The sequence below is a fragment of the Sceloporus occidentalis genome, unplaced genomic scaffold, assembly GCF_023333645.1.
Source record: "Sceloporus occidentalis isolate IW3139 unplaced genomic scaffold, rSceOcc1.0.p SCAF_37, whole genome shotgun sequence".
Classification (NCBI taxonomy): Eukaryota; Metazoa; Chordata; class Lepidosauria; order Squamata; family Phrynosomatidae; genus Sceloporus; species Sceloporus occidentalis.
Window position 1 is genome coordinate 6001760 of NW_028317017.1, and position 18190 is coordinate 6019949.

Here is an 18190-nt window from a genome sequence, read left to right on the forward strand (position 1 = left end):
ACCGGCGCACACTAATGGCGTCGGCGCGAAAAAAAACCAATAAACAAACCGGCATCTACGTGTGCTACACCCGCGAGCGCCGCGGGTGTGCCACATCGGCAGATGCAGCCGAAGTCGAGCCCCGCGAACGAGTCGCGGCAACCCGCTCATAACCCTGCGAGTGCCGCCGACTCGTCGCGGCGGCTCGCTCATGACTACTGGTGCGTCGTGGGCGTGCCACGGCGGCTCGCATGTTATCATGCGTCCATCGTGGGCGCGCCACATCGACGCGCCCCTCCGTCTGTGCCGCGCGCACAGTACACCGAGAAGACGTGCCCGCGGCACGTCCTCTCAGTGTACGTGCCGCGGGCACGTCACACCGAGAGGACGAGAGCGCGCAAGCGCCGACCCACCAGCGGCAGACCGGCGAGGGACCGCGGCGGACACGGAAGGTATCACAATAACCTCCATTATACCATTTTTGTTCTTGGTTTATCTTCACCCTTTTGTTTGCCCATATTAATAGGGCTGCCAAAATCTCATTGCTTAAAAAAGTATGCATGAGTAAAACATCTGGGCCGGAAAAAAGCTATACAATGCCACACACTGGGCATGTAAATTTGTGCTTACGTAATGATATGCATGTCTATGATTATATAGCTATTTATGAGATGTTGGTTTCTGAGGTTTTTAAACCAGCAATCTTCTGATTTCCATCCATCCTGATTTTAATGTTCATGTCCTTATAAAGGGCATCCCAGTGACTGTGATCCCAGTGATCTTTCATCCACACAATTGCATGCTAACGTAGCCATCATGGAAGTCCATTACCAGCTGTTTTTCTTAGGCAGGTGCTTAATTGGCTTTTATGGTGGAAGGCTATACTCATACTCATATCTACAGCCTACCCACATTGTCTTGATCCCACCTGCAGACTACATTTATGTGCTGTTTCTGTACTGATGTTTCCCCAATTTCCGTATCCTGGGTTTTTAAACTCTATCTGTTTTTTGACTAAAATTGGTCTGCCTGACTGATAACCAACCTAACGATGACCACTGTTGACTTGCGGCTGGCATAACCCTTTTGCCTGCACCAGATTATGAATTTACACTGCTTGTCTTAACCCTTCTTGCTTATCTACAGTTCAAGGAGCAAATGCTAATGCTCCTGCATATGGAGGCTCAAAGCCAGGAACTCTGCTCTTCAGAAGTGGGAATAGTTGCCCTGTGCAAAGGCAATTAGTACTATCCTGGTCATGAAGCCAGGCTCCTATCTGATCCATTAGCCATGGCGGAAACAGTGCAAATATCCATCCTCTTCATTGTTCTTGTGAAACATCAAGAAGGATATTACTTATATATTTTCATTCAATTTACCAATATAGAAAACAGGAATATGTACCATAATTGCTGGACTGTCTTTTTCTAGAAATGTCACATACTACTGCATTCAAACACCAGTGATCTTTTAACATTACTTTCAACATGTAATGCTGCATAAACTGCAATCACCTGATTTGAGTGGAACAAATTTTCCACATCACTATACCACAAGCTACCGTATTACATAGTTGATTACTTCTTGTCATATTACATATTTGATTGCCCAGACCCTATGGATCTTTCCTCCATCCATTATCAGTCTAATTTAAACTAGAACCATTGTCTGTTTGATCAAACACACATATACGCTGACACTCTGCAAACCTAGAAGTGAAAATAAAGAGTTGGAAAAGGTGGTTAATTTGCCAATAAAACCTAGGTTTATCACCGTTCAATGAGGCGTCATGAAATGCCTTTATACCGCTATCCAACAAGTTGTCTTGGTTGTTCATTAAAGCCCTCCTAGGTGAGACTTAAAAAACTAAAGCCAGCAGGAAATCCACTTAAGACAGTTCTAAAATAATACAATTAGTTTAATGACCAAACACTCAGAGCCATGTTTAGAATTAATTCAACCCTGGGGCAAGTTACAGACAGGAAGTGCCCTAGTTAAATGTATCATAAGGGATACTTTGCAATATATTAATGTGACATCGCACACTAATGTAACAAGATAATCTTGTTTATAAAGCATAAGGTGGCATCTGCTTCCCTTGCCCCATCATGAATAAACAGATGAACAGATAAAGTACAAATTGTGAATAAAACCACACACCATTCAACACATCTTAAATCGTAAAAAAAAACATACGTTTCATTTTTACTAGTATTGTCAATTTAAATTTTGCAAAAAAAAAATGCATTTTTAATCAATGACCTACAAATCAGTTCATCAAATTTCTCATCAGATCTGCTGCCTGGGCATATTATTCCATAGGTGAATGTGGTACACAGACAAACCATTAATCTTGCTTATTCGATCTTATAAATATGAGTGATGCAAATGAATTAACATGTTATACTCTAATTAATATTATCATCATTATTAGAAGTCAATATGAAGTAAGTACATTAGTACAGTTAATTATTTTCTAAGTATTTATACTTCAGTTCTGTTGGGTTTTGACAGTTTGGGATAGCAATAAATCCCTCCACCTCATAAACATCTTTATTTTTTATTTTTATTTTTTTTATAAAGGGTGGTCTCTTCTGCCACCTGCCTTTTGTAGTGTGCAACTTGAATTTTCAGGAATAAAATTAGTCATATACAGTATGTTTGTATCCATAGTAACTCACAAGGACCAGCTGTACAGTATGAAAAGCATATTCACAATAAATAACTACAGCCTTAGTAGGGCTGAGTTAGGTAGATATTGTCTTCTGACAACTGCATATCGGTCCTATTGGAGGTTCAACTTTTCCAGCTATTCCAGCCCATACTCCAAATTATTACTATTACTAATAATTATTGATTTATATATAATAAGGCACATTAGTCATGTAAGCCTCATCATTTTTTTAAGCAAAAGCAGAGAGGTTTTATGGTAATTCAGTTATTTCCTATGTGCCTCCCATTTTGACTGTGCTAATTCTAGAGGATTTCTGACCCATGTTTTTTCTTACAAGAGTTTAAGGCAGCAATAGTCTCTGTGGGTAGGGGCACATGGGATTTTAATGTGTCCATGATCACAAAACACATTAACAATTGAATGTTAATCATTTTAAATTTATAAATTAAACTAGTTTTATAATTTATCATTGTGTGTTTACTTTTAACTAGAGACCAAGAATTTGTTGCGTATGTGGTGACTGCTATGGTTTTCTTGGAATGGCAAGTGGCTGGTGAGGTGTCCTGACATTTCCTTTTTCTGAATTAAAAGCTTTGTTTGCTTAGCTCCAAATACACTGTTATGTGCAATATTGTTAACATTTATATTTAACTGCAAGGCATCATTTTACATGCTTCTGTTCTAAAAAACTATGAACAATATATATCTAACGTTACAATTGACCTACTAACTGCTAAATCCAAGGGCCACTACTCCATCCAAATCCTACTGGACCTTTCTGCTGCTTTTGACACTGTGAACCACCCTCTTCTCCTTAAAACTCTTCATCCTCTTGGCCTCCTTGACACTGCTCTCTCCTGGTTCACTTCCTACCTCTCTGATCGTACCTTCAGCGTCTCTGTCTCCAATAACCCTTCCCCTCCCCTCCCCCTCTCAGTTGGGGTACGCCAAGGCTCAGTTCTAGGACCCCTTCTGTTCTCTCTTTACACCTCCTCACTTGGCAAACTAATTGCATCCCTTGGCTTTCAATACCACCTGTATGCTGATGACACCCAGATCTATCTGTCCTCTCTTGATCTCTCTCCTTCTGTAACTAACTGTCTCGTCTCTGTCTCTACCTGGATGTCTGCACGTTTCCTAAAACTCAATCTTTCCCGAACTTCTCATCTTCCCTCCAACTCTAAGATTCCCCCATCAGTTTCCCTCAATGTTAATGGTGCTATCTTATCCCCGTCTCCTCATGCCTGCTGTCTTGGTGTCACCCTTGACTCCGAACTTTCGTTCACCTCCACAGTCAGTCTGTCTCTAATAACTGCCGTCTCCATCTTAAAAACATTGCCCGCATCCGTCCCTTCCTAACACAGTATGCCACTAAGGCTCTTGTCCATGCCCTGATTATCTCCCGCCTTAATTATTGTAACTTTGTCTTAGCTGGTCTCCCTCTTAACCGTCTCACCACTCTACAGTCCACCACGAATGCTGCTGCCAGACTCATCTTCCTCTTCCATCGCTTCACTAACACCTCTCCCCTTTGTCAGTCTCTTCACTGGCTGCTTGTGCGCTTTAGGATTCATTTCAAAATCCTTACTCTTACTTTCAAAGCCCTTCACAGCGGTTCCCCTCCCTACATCTCCTCACTCATCTCTAAATACACTTCTAACTGGTCTCTCTGTTCATCCAATGGTCTCCTTCTATCCTCTCTTTTAATTTCTAGCATTATCTGCTATACTTTCACTAGTGTGGCTGGTCCATCCCCAACAACGGCACTTTTACCTATTGTGTAATACACCCTAAATCCCTCTAAATTGTAAACTCCTCTGAGCAGGGCCCTCCTCACCTGTTGTCTCTGTAATTCAAATTGTTATGTTACATACTTGTTATGTCTTGTCCATTCATTGTACAGCCCAACGGAATTTGATGGCGCTATATAAAACAATAAATAATAATATGTGTGCTGATTGTATACACTTGTGACTTTCGGCCAGAAATTATAAAAATGGTAAAGCAACAACTAAAGGTCTAGTGTATGTCTTTGTCTTCCATATTTTATGCCTATCCCTATACACACACAACAGTTTATTGTTTAAAGGAACATAGTACTTTGAAAAAATCTATATATTTTTTTATCATTAATGCTAAAATGCCAGTGCTGTGAATAAGAATGAGTTTCAAATAAGTTGAAGCAATCTAAAATGTTATGTGAAATAAATGCTAATGAATTGATGGTTATGTGAGCTTGTAGGCTATGGAGAGGTGACACACATGTGACACAGTACATTTCTACTCTTCACAAACCCTGATTGCTAATTGTTTTTTGATATGCTGCTACCACTGAATCATTTATTAATTGCATGTGTGCCATGAACAATGAAAGCATGACACTGAACAGAATAACACTTTCAATTTAGAAAATGTTTGTCAGTAAAAACATGCATGTATATAATAAAATATCCTACTATCTGTGCCATAGCAGTGGTGTTTGATTACTATTCTCTTATTTACTATTGTAGTCTATTCAGATTATATGTTGTCATGTTGCTCAAGCCCAGCTAATCAACAAATTATGCTCTGTGTATTAATTTGTTCTACTTACAATATACACGCCCAAAGGGTCTTCACATAATGTTGTCTTTATTGTACACACTTTTCTCTTTGTACTTATTAGACTGCATTGTTTTGACTGCAACTCTTATTTGACCATTTAATTATAAGTAACTAAGTACAGAACAGTTACTGCGGCCATCTAATTTTGGAGTAAATGTGATGACTATGTCTATGTATTGTAATGCTTTATTCTAAAAGGAGATGTTCCACTACTATTTTATCTCATGAATTCTAAGCTGTAAAGTGAGAGACATTATTTATTATGTATAGAACAACAGAGGAGCTCAGGATCTTTTTACAATATGGGGAAACACATTAAACACATTCTTTCTAAAGAGCTACTGCTAACTGCTTTGCAATGCTACCATGTGGATATATGTAGAAGAGCCCTTTTTCTTGCAGGGCAAGGCAATTTTAGCACCACGGTCTATGATGGACTTACCAAGATTTAGATGTGTAAGGAATGTCTGTTGATCACTTTCAGATGGTTACTGGAATGGAGCACCTAAAGCTTTAAAGTTTCTTAACCAGGTTATGGCAGAGCCTGTAGAGCCAGGTAGAACTGCCATGGAGAATTCTACTGTGACTTTTGGCTCTATTCCCTAAGATGTCAAGTGTCAGTTTACGTTAACTTGACTGACTTAACCCAACCCAGGCTCCATATTTACGAAAATGAATGTTATTTTAAGTGCGTGCAACTTTACATTTTGACAGTTTTCAGGCAAGTGAATGCAATTTCAATGAAAATTTGCATTCCTTTATATTATAAGCTCTTGAGAATGGACCTCAACGCACCATTCCTGCCATGAACTTTGTATAAAAGTACCATAAGGCTAGATGGCAAGCTCATGGACAGGGTTCTAATCTCCTGTATGTATTAATGTATATATTGTTATGTATGTGTAAACTGCCCCTTTCAAATTGTACAGCACTGCCTAATTTGCTGGATCTTAATAACTAAAAGATAATAATAATAATAATAATAATGATGTCCTCATGTGAAATTCACAAATCTAGTGAAAATGTATCCCAATAACCAGATTTGATTGTGGTTGCTAACACTCACGAAACAACTCAAATATTAATTAAAAGTTATTTGCAAGGCCATGTGACATTTAATTTTGACAGTTTCAGGTGACGTGATATCGCCAAACAAAAATTTAATTTTCACCTTTCAAAAAAACATTTTCTTTTAAAGAAGTATTAAAGGTGCACCCCAGCCCTATATTTATGTTAACTACATATTGTAGTCTATTGAATGCTTCCTGTTTACACTTTGTGGGCCATAAGTATGATTTTCTAAATTTACTAAATCTACATTCTACATTTTTAATTTAATTTACTATAGAATGCACACATCACTTTATACACAGTAGAATTCATTGGAATCCATGAAAAATAAAATTTTTAGGGCTAGGCGGTTTTTAACACACTCTTAAACTGTGCTAAAACTAACTGTTTCCCACCATCTGGCAGATAGCACCACCACGTAAGCTGAACAAGCATACCTGTGTAAGCACTTGCATCGCTGTACTTTCTCCCTTAGCAACAGGGTTTACTAATGTACCTACATACATGTACCTAACGTAGCCTGCTTAGCACAATGGCACTTTAACCAACTAGGAAGGCTAACATACCCTCAGCCCACAAGAATAGAGGCAAGTGACTCTGGGGTGTTTTTTTATGTTATTTTAAAAACTATTATAACATCCCTTTAATGTATTGGGACATTGTAGCCATTCGAAAATGAACCTGTTCCTGTAAAATAACTTGAATGTCCATGGACATTTTGAGAATGCACGAATACCTTTTGCTAGAAGTCTATATCATCTTAAATAAAAACCCTTAATCAGGGCCGTCATCAATGGTACAACCATTACAGTTTTAACAAGCCTGGCTCTCCTGGGGTGCCTCCTTGGGTAAGAGAAGAGCTCTGAGTAAGAGAGGTCTCCTCCAAGCAGGGCTTCTCAATTCTCCTGCTTGGCTGAGAGTTCAGAAGCCTCTTCTAATTTGCTAAGAGCTCAGTAGCCACTCCTGAGGCTTTCCAGCTTTCCAGTGCCATCTTTGCCCCAACCAGCTTGTCTGTGCCATCTTTGCATCAAACGGCTTGTCAGTGCCCCCAAACATACTGTTTGTGCCATCTTTGTGCCAAACAGCCTGTCTGTACCTTTTCTGGCCCCAAACATTACAAAACAATGGAAAGTTTAACTCTTTCAAGAGTCTGTATTCTTTACAGTTCTTCAATCGTTATTTGTTGCCCCAAACAGCTTGCATGTGCCATCTTTGACCTCAAACAGCTTATCATTGCCTCCAAACAGATTGTCTGTACCTTTGTCTGTACCTTTTGTGGCCCCAAACATTACTTATTACAAAACAATGGAAAGTTTAACTCTTTCAAAATAGCTTGTATTCTTTAATCATTATTTGTTGCCCCAAACAGCTTGCATGTGCCATCTTTTTCCCTGAACAGCTTGTCTTTGCCCTCAGCTTGTTGGTGCCATCTTTGTCTGCAAACAGCTTGTCTGTGCCCATCAACTTGCCAGTGCTATATGTGCCCACAGTTGTTTAATCATTACTTGCTGCCCCAAACAGCTTGCAGCTTGTCTGTGTCATCTTTGTCCCCAAACAGCTGGTCAGTGCCCCCAAACAGCCTGTCTGCACCATCTTTGCCCTAAAACATTCTGGCTGTGCCATTTCTGCCACCAAAAAGATGACTAGAAGAGAAAATCCAGGTGTGAATGGGGTGCACATGGGCCTTCTAACAGTTGTAGTAGAAGTTAATGCAGTGATGAAATGTAAACATGCGTGTACTATACATAAGATTATCCTGAATTTAAACCAAGACTGGAGACCAAATACAGTTTGAGGTTTTTACAGCAGGAGAAACTAGGCAGGCTAAATGGGTCAAATGGTTCTTAAATCTAAATATACACAGATTTTTCATAATATATAGAACATTATTTATATAAATGATATATTAGAGAATATATTATATAAAAACAGCACCCATCATACAGCAACAGTTTTGGAAAACGATCCCACAGAAATACATAGCCCCTGGCTGGGTGAAGAGATCGGAATTAGTGAACCTTTTTCCCGACACCAGGGAATGTTAATTTAATATTCTCCATGCTGATATTCAGCAGGTAGAAATTATTTTAATCCAATGGTCTGTAAGGGAAACTGCTTAATATTGGTTTTACACACTGTTTTCTGGAAGTGAACATTATCTTAATTTATAACCCTTTTCCATCTTGCACAGAGCTATAACGTATTATTTTTTTCATTAGCATATTAAAATTAGCACAAAGGAACAGTCAAAGAAAATCAGGTCCTTACTTATATACCCTTGTTGTACATAAATTGCCTATCTGGTATTCACATTGTAAATATCCTTTAAATAAAAATACCGCAGTGCCTGTGTCTCTGCACAAATCACTAATGATCTTTTAAACACAAAAATGTATATACCTTTTTTTAAGATAAAGTAGGTAGGAATTTAACCCTTATTGAAATACTACAGGATTTTATATATTATAACACTAGTAAATACAATAATCAATAATCAGAGCCCAATCATATTAAATAAATTTTGCCTTGCTGAGGACAGAAATTTGTAGGAGCTAATGGAAACAGTTCAATAATCAGAATAATAAAACTAGAACTTGATGCAGTGGGACATAACCCTGTAATTACAATGATTAAAAGGTCTACAGGGGTTATATTTTGTAAGTTATTACAAGAATTATCTTACTGTAGTTTATAAAATATCCCATGTGGCACCAATACCTGGATCTTAAAAAAAAAAAACACATTTATCTTACTGTCGTTTTTAAAATGTCCTGTGTGGCACCATTGCACAATACCTGGATCTTAAAAAACACAATTTTGCTACTTTGCAGTATTGTTCGAAATGTTATGCTTTTGATTATAATAAGGGTCACACAGCCATTCCATTATTTCCTTAAAATATTAGCTCACAGATTATCTTTGAGTTGTTGTTGTACGTAGACAACTACCTGTAAGCCTTTAAACATTTTCCAATGTAAGATGTACTATTACATAGGTGTTTGAAATTGCTTTTTTCTAGATCAAATAAGTGTTACAGCAAACCTTAAAACATTACCTTAAAAAACAATGCATGTGACAATGATTCACTACCAGGGCTTGTCTTTGTGCAAAGTGAGTCAGGCAGCTGCCCAGGGTGCCTGGATCAGAAGGGCGCTGACCTTCACCACAAAAAATGCCCCAATTTGTAGAAGCTGGTCTGGTACTTGAGAGATGTAACAGAATCCACCACAATTTGCGATGAATATCTCCAAGACATCTATGGTATGTATGTGCATGAGGGGCAAAGTGGCTTCACACTTGGGACACTAGCATATGACAGACAAGAAAACATACTGATTTTTGGAGTAGCTTAAAATGTATATAATAATATATATAATAAATAAAAATGATGACCATATAAAATAAAAAGGCTGGTTATTATACATAAAAGTAGTTTTCAAGATTTTGAGGACAAACAAAGTGTCCATAATGGTGTTCGTGACAAAGCTTAGGGAAAATATTGGCCTTTGCTTAAGCTACGGTTTAAAATCATTGCCTTAAAATCATTAAAATGCTACCTTTCAAGATTTTTTTCAAGTGCTGTTAAAAAAGTTGTGGCCCCTCTTAATGCCACAGCTGTCTAACAATCTCATGGTTTAATGATAATATCCCCAACCTTTGTGGCAATGGGAATTTTGAAAGTCCTACATTTCTGTCTTAAATATTTCATCTCTTGACTTTAAGAGAGGATCACTTTAAATTACCTTTGTGCTACTTAACAATATGCCATGTATTTAAATAAATGTTACATTTTGTAAATTACGTTAAAATGTGTTGACAAAATATGTTAGTACACATATTTTATTATATATATAATATGATGCCAATACACCAGTTCATAAAAAGGATTTAATAGAAAGTAGGCTAGGTTATAGTGAAACATGGTATTGAAGCCCAAAAGTTGTTTTTTTCTTTTACAGGAGCACTTTAGAAAATAAGAACAGGCACCAAAAACTGCAAAACCTGTGTATTTTACATGATCAATAACATGAGAACAGGGTTTTTCTGCCTTCTCTAGTGGTGAATACAGAATTCTGTGCTCAGAGCCACTGCTTGTTTATAAATTTAAAATTTTAGTATGCACTTAAAAAGGGTTCTTCAGGGTTCACACAAATAGGGCCGGAACATCTGGAATCCTCAGATGCATATAGCATGGGCTCCCCCGGGTTTAAAAAAGACGTAGATTGATTACATACTCTTTAAAAGAGGTGTAGCATCTTCATGGCTATACTTTCAGGTTTTATTGCGGTAAATACACATGGATACCATTTGATTCAAAGTGATGTTCTTACATTTGTGTAACTCTGGGGTTTTTCTGATCAAGTCTCTGTGTGTAAAAGGTAAAAGTCCACCAGCCTATTTCAATGCTTAGTCAACTCCTGCTACAAACAGTAAAGAGCAAAATATTTTTATATATCCACACCAAATTCATGAGTCTTCTCACACCATGATTGTAATATGTTTGATAAAATAGAAATATCTGGTATAAGCTCTAAATGCCCAGATTCCCAAACTGTGAAAAATGGACCAAAGGAGTATATCTGCATATCATATACTAAATGGGATCAGATAAGATACCGTTATGCAAAGATTGGTTTTTCTAAATTAATATACAGAGGACTCGCTTTGTAGTGACATAAAAGACATACCTGTGATTGTAATTTGATGGTGTAAGACCTTGCAATCAAATATAAAGCCATGTCACGGCTTTTAAATACACTTTATAAGTACAGTGGGAACTCAATAACTGTTTTTTACTACAGACTTCAAATGCTCTGCTAATTCATTAAATCTTGATGTCTAGAAGACTTACTTTGTCTCAAATGTGTCAGGCATACAACTATACTTTTGGTTTTAAAAAAAAAAGTTAGCAGCCTGTTAACACATTAATTTCAAACACAGATAATGTCAAGACGACAACATTTAGCATTAATAAATGCATTTACCAACACAACCTATAGTTTGTGTCCTTGGTTTATCAGTCGGTGTAATTATTCTTAGAATATGTGGTATAAAAAACTGAAATAGGAACCGAATCTGAGAAGAGGTATCGGCTCATCTACTTTGCCTGTATTTCCTGATATGAGTCTCAGACCTTAATCAGTCCTTCATCTTGCTGTAGATTCAGGATAGCGTTATGCCAATTCCATACTTGTTTAAATTCCCTTACTGTATTAACCTCTACAACTTCTGCTGGGATCTGTCTGAATCAGCATGTCAATTCTATTCCCTGTCCAAAATGACCTCCCATTTTCTCATCCACCTTACAAAGGGCATCAACAGCAATGATGGACATAAATCAATGGGGGAGGAATAATCATGCATAGCCCGAGAAGAAATGCTAAGATACCTTGCCCCATAAATAAAGTGGCTTTTCAATGGACATATATTGTACATTTTTAGAGAACTGTAATGTGCAGCTTTTTTAATGGATAAAATGTAGGATTAGGAAAGTGGCAGATCCAGCATCTTGAGTTGAGATTGTTTATTTTATTTCTTGGAATTAGCACACCTTGATGGTTTTCATTATAGCTCATAAGACATCCAACACAATAATTTGGATCCCTTATTTGTTGAAATCATGGCACTAAAATGTCCATATGCAGTGTTAACATTTTTACTTTGTTCTCTAAGAAATACATAAGTAATGTGTACTTTCATTACATTAAATTTGCGGAACATAACTCGACAATATTTATCAAACATATACCCGGCTTCCACTTTATAATTATTTCTTGAATTGGTATCTATTATATTTTTTAGACATTTTTTTAATACTAGTAAGAAAGCATGCCTTAAGAGAAGAATTGAGCGAGTCCACAATTTCCTAACTTCACTCTGCAGGTTAGCATACATTCTTCTATTTTTTAAGGGGAATGGAGTGTTGTACACTGTAGTGTAATTTAATATAGACAAACACTTGGTTTTATCTTATTTTTTTCCAATAAAGTTTTTTTTTTATCTGTAGACTTGGAGGCTGCCAGTGTTGTCAGGCATATTTTAAATGACTTTCGCCACTCAAACAGCACACTGAGCTAATTCTTTATGGCGATCCTAATAAAATCCATTCTTCCATAGACTTTCATTAGGCAGAATATGCAGCTGAGTGATTCTAACATTTACTATAGGCGGTATGATTCAGCTGCCTGAAAGCATTATATCATGCAAAAACTGGGACTGTTTTCAAAAATAATATTTTTGAAATCTTTTTACATCTTACACTAGTAAAAATTGATAGGCTATGCCCTTAAACATATACTTAAAGCCACCACAGACCAAATGTGGGGGTTTTTTTTATTAGATTCAAGTAATTCATCTTTTTGGGGGTCATCTCATATTTAAATTCTAATTATAGAACCCAATCTTTCAGTTTCTAATTGTGAAAAAGTATAAATTAGCCTTGATTTTATTGTATACATTTTATTATGAAATATACACAAATGTTGATCCTCCACTTCAATTTATTTCACTTAATGACTGTAGAGATTAATGATAAACAGAAAATACATTATTTCTTCCACAAACATGTAGACTTTGTTACTCAATTCAGTAGTGGATCTTTATTAGGTTCTTATTGCCATATTTTTACATAGATCTGACAGTCGAATACGTTGAGGAATCCAGAGTTTTAAGAGCTACTAAATACTGGTAAATGTAAAAGTTACATGTTTTGTTGGATTTGAATATTCATATGTCAAGTAAACAAAATCCTTAAACCATCAGTTGTAACAGTAGATACAGTTTTATTGAAGTTTTGCCTCATTGCCTGCCTTTGGAAGCACACCCTCCATATAGTTGTAAGAACCACTTTGTATTTTATTGCAATTCAGAATTTTTATTCTTTGTACTTGCGTTATAAAATGATAATACATAAAAAATATAATTTGTGGATTAACAAGGCATGCCAGAAAACCTGGCTTTGTGAGATAAAATAACATAAACATAAATAAATAATGCACAGGATCAGCACCACAAGCAATATTTTGCATCCTACAGACCAGGTACCATGGTCACCGCTCAGCTATCTATACACAAGTTCTTCAATAGTAACACAAGTGATCAGGGAAGATATCAATAATGGTCTATACTATATGATCAATATTGTAGTGACAGGAAGTCATTATAGCAAAGTCAGCATTTGTTGTTAAGGGGCTATCAAGTATAAAGGGGAAAACATAGTCCACTTTATATTCTTGTCCAAATCCATAAATATTAGCACCAAAATAAAAATACCCATAGCCTATTTAGAACTTCAGCTCCTATCAACAGATAATAATACAAAGTGTTTCCATAGATTATATGCCACTATATGGTGATAAATTGGCTAGTAGAAGGACTTGCCAAGTTGCCATGCAACAAAAAATGGGTTTACCCTGTTAGTTTACAACATTCTGTATAAGAGACACACTGTCACAGATAATTTTCATTCATTACTTATTTACTTGTTAGGCATGACAGCATCTTGTTCTCTCTTTTTCTGGACCAGAGGGTCATCATTAGGACTTCTTCTACATTCAGAACATTATACATTTAACAGCATTGTAGTAATCATAAAAGAGACACCTCATCCCTTTGGTATATGTTTTACCCCCACTGGAACAGGCAAAGATCTCATAATATATAAATATAAAATGTTTATTTACCACATTCAAGATCTGCATGAGACTTAATCCAAAATAGACAGTGAGAGGAAGGGAATCATTGGCCACTGGTCTCTCCAAGGGATTATAATTCTTTAGTAATTCCTTGTATAGCCTTCTTTGGTATTCTCCCTGCAGGGACACTTAAAATCAACAGAAAAGTGTGTTAATGAGGTCATTTAATCACAAGCATTATTTAATGCTGCAATAACAAATTTACATTATAAGCAACGTTAAATAAGTTATATGAGATAAATCACAGGATGCTCATTGCATGCTACATTCTGATATCATGTCCTTGTGTCAAATATATCAAATTATGGAGTTGGATGGGGTAGTTGTTATGAAATCCTAAATTGATTAATTAGGGTAGAAAGGAGGGTGATGAGATGATCAATTTACCGTTTATGAAGCAGGCTGTTATAATCATCCAAACATTGAACTCCCCAGCTCCCATCGTAGGAGATCTCAACACAACCTATCTTCAAATTCCCAGCGAGGGTTAAAAAAGTTTATGATCCGATCACAACAAATAATAATAATAATACAATATGAGCAAGATTCTGTAAAATCAGTGCAGCTTCCCAGCTGTGTACAGAGCCAGGCAGGCTGGGGTATGGTGAGTCCAGAGGCAGCTAGCTTTTAAAGTGCTGGAGATCACAAATCCAGAGCTTGTAACCTGTGATCACCCAGGTTAATAATAGCGCTGGGGTGGCCTCTGTTTTAATGGGGATATCCCAGAAGCTCCATGATGATGGTTAGTTATCAGTCCTTGTTGCAGAGAGAGAGATAGACATGAGCTGATGTGCTCAGTCCTGGCAGCAGCAGCAGCTGGGTAATGGCTCCATCCGGATCCTCAACACACGAAGCTGACTTGTGATCCACTCTCTCACCCCAGCTTTGCATTTTATACCATTCCAAAAACGACACCTTCGATTAGGAGGAGGGAGAAGAGATGCTCTACTGCTTTATATTTCAGTTTCACTGCTTGGATTTTTTTTTAACCATTGTATTGATTGCAAATGCATATTACAGATGTGTTCACCAGCATTCCATGCTTTCAGATTGTAAAAGGGTGATTTATTTAACTCTTTCAGTATCCCAGTGGTTGTGAATGAGTAGTTTAATGAAATCATGAATAATTTATCTGGTAGTGTATCACAAGTAAGAATTCCTGCAGTGGCATCAGCAGCAACACACACACACACTACTTTGTTTTTTAAATTAAATCCCAACAATAAATAAATATTTAGCATTTTAAAACTATATTGCCAAAAAATATTTAGTATTTATATTGGATTAAAAACAACTAAGAATATTCCCAGTACGAGCAAAATGTTACAATTTAACAAAAGGATAGTTGAAGAAAAGGAGAAACAAAATAATGATGGGTTTTTTTAATTATTGTCTAGCCTGTCTTCCAGAACACTGGCTAATTGATAGGTTATAGAATTACCCCAAACATTCCAAGACATGTAGCTACCCCAATTAATGGTAATGACACACATGCAGGCTGGCAGATCTACAACATCATCAAATGCAGCTTCTAAGAGCTTGTAATAAAATTTGTCTTCTGCAACTTCATTTGCTATGAGCTGAAGTTCACGGATTTCCTATCCTTGGCACGCCAGCTTTTTTTCCATTCTGCTTTGCTTCTGTAGTAGGACTAAACAATGATATGGTTTGGAATACTCACAAAACATGCTAATTATCCACAGATAATGTTTCTTAAATGTCTATTCATTTACTACTTCTTTATTCTACTTACTGAAAAATTACAACACAATAGATGGTGACCACAGTTGTGTACATCGCCTCATTTCTGGTATGCACCAAAACTTGAATTAGTGCAGTTAAGGTAACGTGGCCTAAGAAATAAACAATGACCAGTGTTCAAGCCTGATTGGGTGAAACTTACAAACTGAAATTATTCCCTAAGTCATAATTACTTAATTTCCTTGTTAACATGAGCTTGTGTTTGTCACTGAATTGGATCTTGTCCTACCGTGTTTCCCCGAAAGTAAGACAGCGTCTTACTTTCTTTTTATCCCTAAAAGCCCCACTATGTCTTACTTTCGGGGTATGTCTTATATTGGGAAAAAATTTTCGAATTTAATGCTTTCCTACCTTTCCTTTCTTCTTTCAGCTTCTTTTCCTCCTCTTCGCCAGTTCTTGTCTCCTTCCGGGTCAGAGGGCACGGACAGCGGTGGGCGCGGCTTCAGTGTTGTGCGCCGGGATCTGACAAGAAACCCCGGCGCACAACAGCTGTTGCCGCGCAGATCACAAGGGAGCGGTATCGGAGGTCATTAACAGACCTCCGGCTCCCTTGAGTGATTTTAAGCCGGGTTGAACCCGGCTTAAAATCACTCAAGGGAGCCGGAGGTCTGTTAAAGACCTCCGATACCGCTCCCTTGCGAGCCTGCTCCTCCAGCGGCGGACATTACTGTCCGTCTCTGGAGGGGTGCCGGGTGCCGCAGGTTGGCACCCCCTGGAGTGTGGCGCCCTGTGCGGTCGCACACCCCAAAGGTCGGCCCTGCTCTAAGGGGCCGGCCTTAGGGGTCTGCGGCCGCACAGGGTTTAAATAAAAACATCGGGGGTTTTTTTCAACTTTATTTAACATCCTCCATGTTAAATAAAGTTAAAAAAACTTTATTTAACATCCTCCATGTTAAATAAAGTTTTTTTTAACTTTATTTAACATGGAGGATGTTAAATAAAGTTAAAAAAAAAACCCCGATGTTTTAATTTAAATCCTGTGCGGCCGCAGACACGTAAGGCCGGCCTTGGTGGGGACTTCCCGGCCCCTTAGAGTGGCGGACCCGGTCGCAGGTGCGGCGGGCCTAAGGGGCAGGCGCCCCTTATGCCCTGCGTTAATGCGGCCGTAGGCCGTAGGCAAATCCCCCGTGTTTCCCCGAAAGTAAGACATATGTCTTACTTTCGGGGTACGGCTTATATTAGCTGACCCCTCTGAAACTCCCGATACGTCTTACTATCGGGGGTGTCTTACTATCGGGGAAACACGGTAGCAGTAATCACATTTGTCACACTGACACGATTCATTAAAGTTTTATGGAAAAAAACAGGCTTTTGTGGTGTCTTGTTGAGCCACTCTATGTGTGCCTTAGTATCATTATGTTGCCACTGTTTGTGACTCTGGTCCTATTTAAACCTAGCTGTTCCCTCAACGTTTTGCCCTTGTAGTGAGCCTTGTTGATGATCCTTTGAGTGAATGGGTGCATTATTGGACCTTAACGTGGTTTGGTATTCAGCTTGGCTTGATCATTGAGTTTGGTTTCTCCTAGAAAAACTAGTCCAGTTTGGCTCAACTAAAGGGACACTTAACTGTTATAAAACCTTTTTCTTAGTCCTTGCCTTGCCATCTCAGACCAAGGATCCTACCACTGACATACAGCTACCAAGTTAACTTTAAAACTAAACATTTCTACTGGGTTGTTTGACTTTAGAGACATTTTAATACCACAGGTAGATAGTTTTTTTAATGATGATCTTAGAAATTACAAAATACATACACATATATTAATATACATTATCATGTCAATAGTATTTTACATATCAATATTGAGCTCAACTATATACTAATAAACAAACCAACTCCTCCTCCACTCAGTGGCCAGTGCGGGCTCATGAACAGCTGGCTTAAATCAATCCAAGATTTATTAGTTTCCATTTAAATGTTCAGCGGCAGGATTATACCGCATAGTGCATGGTGTGTCAGCGAAACCGTAATAACGCGTTTCGTCTCTCGGACTTAGATGTAGGTAGTCTCAACTATATACTGTCAACATTTTAACTTTTAAAACCACAGGTTCTGAACTATTTAACCATTGTGTGTACTGAAGTATGAAATATACTATGTTTAGTTGCATGCTTTTTTCAAGTCCAACCCTAACACTCAAGACTTTAATTTTCTTGAGTGTCATGTATTCATGGTACGAAACAAATGCCTTTTTTCATTAGATGAATCGATTATATCAGCATTTAGATATATGAAATGTTAATTTACCATCTAACTTCCACTAAGCAACTGCAAATCTTTTTTTCTCCTTGATCGTAAACTCTTCAGAAAGTTTGAGTTGATTAAAGAATTAGTCATGGTTGAGTCATTGCGGGTACTATTTTTTTCTTTAAAGTAGTGACTTTTCTATTTTTCAGTTGAAACCAG

General features: G+C 37.5%; 1 protein-coding gene across 1 annotated transcript in view; it reads right to left on the reverse strand.

The window, feature by feature from the left end:
• LOC149297769 (neuronal acetylcholine receptor subunit alpha-7-like) overlaps positions 1-18190 on the reverse strand; it is an 89301-nt gene that overhangs the window by 68453 nt on the left and 2658 nt on the right. The window contains exon 2 of the mRNA XM_089488263.1: positions 14011-14153. Coding sequence (XP_089344389.1) covers positions 14011-14028 — 18 coding nt within the window. The 5' untranslated portion in view covers positions 14029-14153. The remainder of the gene's footprint in view (positions 1-14010; positions 14154-18190) is intronic.